Genomic DNA, 7904 nt, shown 5'->3' with positions numbered 1-7904 from the left:
CTGCTGCGCTTCCGAATGGAAGCCATCTACAGCCTTGGACTGCATCAGCTTGTTCTCCCACAGCTAGTTTGGAAAAGGAAAGAGAAATCTATGTGTACAATTCTTACTCAACAGGATTTGTAACAACATAAAGACAGTACTACAAAACTAAATTTGTTTTCTATGTTTATCTTTTGCAGTCTACTTAGCCAAAAAACTCTTGGGTACATACAGACTGAAGAGAACTCCACAGAGGTAATTTTTTAAGAGGAGAAATTAAACATCCCTTAAGAACTGTCAGTCCAAGCTTAAGCTTTAACATTCTTTCTTCCACATGTGGAAGATTCATAACAACCCTAATAGAAGCACGAATAGAGATGAACTGGTAACTTTAGCCTTCAGGTTTCCCCTTCTCTACCTTCTTTCTTTCTCACCTCTTTAACCAGAAAAATCAATTCTTTATTACAGCTTTACCCAAGCCATTTCTTCTTGGAGCTCCCCAATAAAAGTTTCTTGAAGACTACTGCCTCACAACATGCTTCAAAAGAAACTAACAATACACCTAAGATAATGTCTCCATACAAGCATTTAAACAGTTTCTACCACAATATAAAATTCAGCTTCTCCAAACCTTCATTTCTTCATGTCAGTTGACATGTCTCCCAAGAAAAGCCACAGATGCAATAAAAGCAGCTCTTGCAAAGAGACAGCAATGCGTGCATTCTGTAATACACCAGAGTCAAAAAGACAACAGGCACCCTGTACTTCTGATCTCAAATTCCGCTTAGGGGTCCCTAAGCTTTCCTCTTCAATACTTCATTTTCCTTCTTTCCTCATTCAATCTTTCCTCACACCATTTGCAGAAGATGCCTGTAACACAAATGCCAAGGTGTTCCTCTTACAACACTCACACCCTGTTTCCACCAAGCCAGGTCATGGTTTAATGGAAAAAAGTGTTCACCTGTTTCTGTCTAGCTAAACTCAAAATTCCTCTCCCACTCCATCCATTTTTTAATACTTTAAAAATACTGAGAGTATAGAATGTCCTGCTTTCTGAAGAAGACCTTATTCAACAGCCAAGATAAACTGGCACCTGCTTTCCCAGTTTCCTTTTAGTTCCCTTTTTTTTACCCCCCTGCCTGTTCTCTTCCCCTTCAAAGGGCTGCTTTTATTCAGGAAGAATTTGAAGAACACCGTAGGAGACCCACTAGAGCTCAGGTCAACATCCTGCCTTTCTTTCAGACCATTGGTGACAGTTAAAAGCCAGTGTATGTAAAGCAAACATTCTGCATCCGAGAGCTCCGGAAAAGTATGATGCACACAGTGCTATTTATTACATACCACCCCCCAAAAACAATACTTCTGCAAACCACAAATTGTATCTGCAAAAATTTGACAATACATCCAACAACACAACTCCTCTTCTTCACTAAGACAAAAACATCAAGCAGAGCAGGCATTTTATTTTTCCTGCAGAGGAACCTTAAGAACTGTCTGCCTCTAAAACAAGTATGTTCTCCCCTTTCTTTTTTAAAGATGTAGCAATTCAGAAACTGAAATGATAACACTGAATTCCAATGCCTACTGTTAGTTTATGTCAAGTTTGACATGCTAGGTTAGAGAAAGCAAACAAGAGAAGCAGATCTCCCTATACAGCAGTGTAATTCAAATGATACAGGGCTACAGATATACAGGTTAATACAATGCTTGGCTAGTTAAAAATTAGTATTTTTACTGCATACAACAGTAAGCAGATCTGAAAACCAACTGGTGTATTGGTCTATTAAAAAAGAACTTTTAAGCTGCAACTTACTGTTTTGAGTTCCATAAGAACTTGTTCATCCACTCCTTCATCCAGAAAAACTTCTCTGACATCATTGATGACATCTTCAATTACAGACCTGTACAATTTAGGCTTTAAAAAAAAAAAAGTAACTAGTTAGCATTGTTTTGAAATAAACTTATGACTTTAATATTAAAGTAAGATTCCCCCCAAAAACAACTCTGAAAACTACATTACAAAATACTCTACATGTTTCCAAGTGTCTAAAATACCCAAGGAAGTATAAATCAGCAAAACCAGCTCAAATGAGGTGAAAAGGGAACAGACTGTTCACTGTCTTTTGTGACATAACTACAGCACAAGAGTTTTCAAGCCATGAAAAGTGTGATTCAAAACAGAGAGAGGAGATCGTTTTCCATTCAGCACATTTGTTTCCTGCTTCCCAACATAAATACTTAAGATGTAAAAATACTGGCACACGCGTAAAATAGTCACATCAAAGAATGCTAGAAGTTCAAAAGAATAATAGATAAATACAGAGAAAATAAACCAATAAACTTGTTAGTGCTTGCTAGTTAAACAAGAACCAAATATTGCTCATCCCAAGCTGAAAAATTAACATTAAAAGACTCTGGAAGCATTCACATTAATGTCCTGTTTCTTCCTTACACATCTGTTTACAGAAACTATTGAAGTCAGGATATTAGGCTAGACAGACGTCTGTTTTCAATCATTACTTGCCTCTTTACATTAGAAATTTTTCAGGGCGTTAACACTAAAAAAACATTATTATTCTAGTATGCTGATTTCATGCCTAAACTGTCAATGATAAAGTGAATTGTCAATTCACTTTAGGTTGCCAAAAGATGTTGGGGAGTTTCCATCCTTGGAGATACTCAAAAGCCATCTGGACATGGTCCCAGGCAACCAGCTCTAGGCGGCCCTGTTTGTGCAGGAGGGCTGTGACATGACCTGCAGAGACCCGTTCCAACCTCAACCATTCTGTGACTTTTAAAATGCAGGTACAAATTTAAAAAGATAATATAAATACTTAACCTTATCAATTAATGCACCAAATTTAATTCATAGGACCATAGGATAATTCTACTATGTATGTGCTGTACCTTTTAAACAGGTTACAGCTTGGGCCTCTCTACATGTGTGAACCTCAATGGTATTTCGGTTGGGTTTAAATATCTGTGCTATCTATTGCAAGGTAGCACTCTGAGCTCTAAATTAGGGTTGATCAATCTGCACCATGGGAACCATATACACTCCACTGACCAAGGCTGCTCCTTGGGCTGGAGGCAGACCAATTTTAAATTGATCTGAAAGTAGCTGTAACTTCCTGTACGTGGACTTCTTCCTCTACTCCATTCTGTAACTTCCTTAAGCAATATATCCCAAATGACACCATACACACCAGACACATTCTATATATGCAAAACAATCATCCTGTACTCATGCAGTGGGTTTGGCACTCCAGGAGGGCTGTGTCTCCAACACAGCCGCAGAAAACCCGCACCAAGCACGTGCAGTTAGACCAGCAGCACTGGAACCACACAAATTTACTGCACACACTTGAAACATCTATTTGATGTATACCCACTTGCTTAATGCGCCACAGAAGTGTTGAATTTGTTAGAGATATGCTAAAGATTATATTGCACACGTTACCAAATGGTTATGCCTATGTTGTGGACTATCGGAAGGGGACTAACAAGCAGCACATAATTTACTAGTCCAGGAAAAAGCAGAGTGGCTAATAAAACCCCCAAAAGTTTAATATCTTTGCTTTTAAATATATAAATAAATCCAATACCAACAAACTAAACCCCACAGACACTCAAACAAACGCACTGATATTACAAGGGGAGAAAAGAACCTATCTGGAAGCCCGAAACTAAGAACTAACCAGTCTGATGGCTGCTTAGTGCATTATGTCCTTAGTGTTTAAAACAAACTCCACATTGGGGCATACTCAAGCTATTTTTCTTATAAAAACACCCAACCAACCAACAACAAAAAACAGGAAAAAGAGAAAAAAAAAAAAAAAAAAACACATACCACTCTGTGTTACTGACCACTTATCAGTATTTTCGCAAATGGTATGCTATCAGCACCCTATTTTTTTTTTCTCCATTTTACATTTCATCAGTTGGCCACTCTTCAGCTTTAAAACATTTGCTGCAAATCAAGTATCTGAAAGTCAGAATTCATCCTTTTTTTACTTGTCCCTCCAAAAAAATTTCTGGCCTCAAATAACAGAGTCAGTTTGCCATCCTTGAAAACTGTTTACAGCACCTATGTCCAAAACTTAACTTCTCCAAAAGAAAAAAAACATGAGGCTACTTGCAGATTTTTTTTCTTTCACAACAATACTGCATGCATATGTATCCAGGCTTCAAGTACAGCATTAATTGCGCTTATAGACACATGTGAAACAGACTTTCAAAGCCAGACTACTCTTGAACAATAGTATTTTAAAACTGCATATAACTTGGAAATAGCAAGCACCATTAACGGATTATTTTTCCACTGAGATTTAACTCGTAGCAGATGCAAAAAGACATTTTATTTAATAACATTAAGTCTTATTATTTCTATAATTAAACAAATTGCATAAACCTTATACAATTCAACTAGCACAGAAACACTACGTAACCTATTCAATATCTTTATTGTATTAAAAGCATCTGCTTCTTAATGCCAAAACCACATTGTGCAAATAAACATGCTTAACTTCAGGCATGTGAGTTGCTTTACTTAAGTCAAGAGAACTACCTTTATATCTGAAATTATGAACAAAATTCTTGCAGGATAGATACTGCATTTTCTCCCTAAATCATCTACTGGGTCTGCTTTTCTAATAACACAGATTTTACATGAACAGGCCCTAATGATTTCCACCAGCAGTTACCTCCCCCTATCTCCACAGTCAGGCATTTTTGTAAGGTTTATCTACAAAACTTCCTCAGACTATCAAGCCCTAGGAAAAAAACATGAGCATTCAAATACAGCAAGCTGACCCTACAGCCCAACAGTCTGCTTGAGAATGTTTCCTTTTTTTCCCTGCGTAGTAAGAGAAAAAACAAATTCAAATAGCAGGATACTAGTTTCTAGTGTCCAGCATTAGTTTAGCAACCGAGCAGAAAGGCAGGGTAAGAACGTAGACATTCACCCTGCCACTGACACAGCATCCTTCTGCACAGCTTCCAACCGCCCAAGCGACCAGCTAAGCCCCCCGAAAAGACAACAGCTCCAGAGGCGTGCAGTGAGCCTGGCACAACACAGGTTGCTGAACCCACAAACTGTCTGTACAGCCATGGATCTCTCTGCATAAGCCACACAGTGCACTGGGTCTAAAGATGGATCAGAATTCCTGGACACCGTTCTAACCACACAATATCACAATACACAGTTACACTCATGGCTGCATGATTAGAAGAATGAAGGGAACAGAGGAGAATCTGCACATTTATACTGAAAGTGTCTATCTGGTTCTGCCTATACCTATTTACTTAACACTCAGAAAAATCCTGGCCAGTTGAAAACATTCTCCTGTGTACACTCCCACTGAACATCCAGCCCAGATGGAGGCAACGCCTTCCACAAAGGGAGCACCAATGCCTTCAAGAGCCATCCATAGCAGAATTTTGAAAAATATCACAGAATGCTCTTTTGCTACCTCAGCAGAGGCAAATCCAGCAAGTAAAATTACAAAACAGCCTTAAGTCCTGGTCTTTAAAAGGAAGCACACTGTATTGTTTTCAATATACACTAAGTGTTGGCTTTAAGGGTTATTTATAAGATGCTCAAGCTGTTTATACAAACAACCTGAAACTCTGGAGCTGAATGACAAAATAATGTTCATACACTGCTTACTCAAAAACTAAACGTGGGAACACAATTACTGAACAAGTCTAAAGCAGGTGAGTTAAGCTTTCCAGTAAATTTTCACATTCAGTCAGAGAAAGCAATAAGAACATAATTGAAACTTAAAAGATTGCTATTAAAATAATCACTCTTTCATCTGGTTTATATTTAAGTGCTTCCCTCATAAAGACTACATTGCTGTAAACTTCAAGCACTTTTAAGAGCAAAATAATCAAATCACTCTTCAATAAACACTATTCCAAACACTTACTATAGATTAAAGACAACAATTAAAATTCCTGATTTATTAGATACAAACACATAGCAAAGATTTGAAATCTAGTACTTCCCCCTCTGGCAACATACGGAAACGATAATATTTCACTTTCTCTGTGCATCTTGTAAAGAAAACTCCCAGAATGGCGAGACTCCTACACACACGCACACTCAGGCTCCAAATCTGAGGAGCAACCAACAAGCTATTTTAAGAAAAGTCACACGTCTTTGTGGGCTTACACTTCCTACGTTCCCTCAGTTTGAAGGGTACAAAAACTGCATCCCTCTGTAATTATTATCACAACACTTGGGATTTCAGCAGTTTGGGTTTCCAATATCCAATACATTATGGAGAAATATACGCAGCACGCTTTGTGCGCTTGACAGCGGTTTGTTCCTGGTTGCTTCTGCAGTTATTCCTGAAATGTTGCTAATCTCTCTCCTGTCTGTGCAGTTACAGCTGGAAGCTAGCTATATGTCAGCTGCAAGAGCACACTGTCAAGGTAACTAGTTTTAGTCACAACTACATCAAAGATGTGCATAAAAAGAAACATGTATAATCTAGATTTTAAGTAATTATTAAAATCTGAGCTTTTTTAACATTGTCACAGACTTCTACAAATAAATTACCTTTGTCACCTACAAAATCTTACACTGTGTATAACTTAGCATTTTACATTTGTTCTTTATTAGGAAGAACAGATTTCTAGCAATTCGGAGTTGATCAGATGCTGACGTGATACTATTGACACATTAGGCTCAAAGTCTAGCTTCCTAAAGTTACTGCCTCTTTGCAGTATTTCAAAATGTTCCTATTCATCTTCGGCAACCCTAGGGTAAGAATTGCTATCGTTGCTATTGAGCGAGGCCTGAATTTGACAAAGTTGACCACACACTATTCTGAGGTTATTACTACTTAGTTGAAAATCAGCCTAAAGCATACCTATTTGAAGCAGGCTCATTTTCAGTTTGGCTTTTGCTATTCCAAACACAACGTTCAAACACAGACACCTTCCAAGGGAACTTTACAGAAGTTATGCCAGCACAGAGATACAGCTGAGAGAAAGCACATCTTAGTAAATTGTTGAATCAAAGATATTTTCAGGTACTCTGGAGATTATTTTATATATATATTTTTTTGCTATTCAGTACTAACTTGGCTAAAAAAGAGAATCAAAATGTCTAATTTAATATATGGAAATAGATCCCTTCAATTGGAAAATAAGACCAGGAATTTTATATATGGAAGGACTACAGATTCAGATCACACACATCTGATACACTTTCTACTGAGTAACTGACCTGCACTTAAGGGCTGACAACTTTCCTAGAATTTTCTGCTACAAAACCTGACAAAAACTTAAAGCAATGATTCTACTTTGTAACGCACAACCGTAACTCACAGGCAGGTCTGTAAAATTTCACATTTGGAAAGGAAAACTAAGATGCTTTGCATTTTCTTTTGTATACTGTTTTGTAGTATACCACATATTGTAACTAAACCAAATATTAGTGACAATTTTGAAACCTTTTCACTTCCTGGACTGTAATAAAATATTCGTACACCTGTCAGCTTTACTTGCCAGACACACTGAAAAATCACTAAGTAGTATCTGCCGCTCACGACCTACAAACAACACTTTAACATTACTTTTAGGGCAGACAGCTGTAGTCAGACCTCGGCACAGCGCCATGAAGAAAGTACCACATCTCTCCTTGATGTACTGGGCAAGAACCGTTTAAACTCTACTTTCGCCACCCAGCAGAAAGACTATTTCTAAGAGCTTATTACAGAAACACGCACTGGGCGTATGCTAAAGATAGGAGGAAAAGGGGGAAAAAAAAAAGGGTTTGAAAAAGAAAAAAAAAAAAAGGGGGGGGGGGGAGGAAAAAGTAAAAGATGAGCAGTTTCAAATACAGGAAAAGATGAAAACTGCCTTTGTGCAATGCGGACGAGCAAGGGAAACTCCATTTGCACCGGCTGGGAGAC

General features: G+C 37.9%; 1 protein-coding gene across 1 annotated transcript in view; it reads right to left on the bottom strand.

The window, feature by feature from the left end:
- The window catches only part of GTF2A1 (general transcription factor IIA, 1, 19/37kDa), an 18222-nt gene extending 16334 nt beyond the window's left edge, over positions 1–1888 (bottom strand). The window contains 2 exon segments of the mRNA XM_010080619.1: positions 1–63; positions 1793–1888. Coding sequence (XP_010078921.1) covers positions 1–63; positions 1793–1807 — 78 coding nt within the window. The 5' untranslated portion in view covers positions 1808–1888.
- Between the last annotated feature and the right edge of the window lie 6016 nt (positions 1889–7904).

This window comes from Pterocles gutturalis, unplaced genomic scaffold (genome assembly GCF_000699245.1).
Source record: "Pterocles gutturalis isolate BGI_N339 unplaced genomic scaffold, ASM69924v1 scaffold26979, whole genome shotgun sequence".
NCBI lineage: Eukaryota > Metazoa > Chordata > Aves > Pterocliformes > Pteroclidae > Pterocles > Pterocles gutturalis.
The sequence above is the reverse complement of the archived record's forward strand: the minus strand, read 5'-3'. Positions and strand labels throughout refer to the sequence as shown.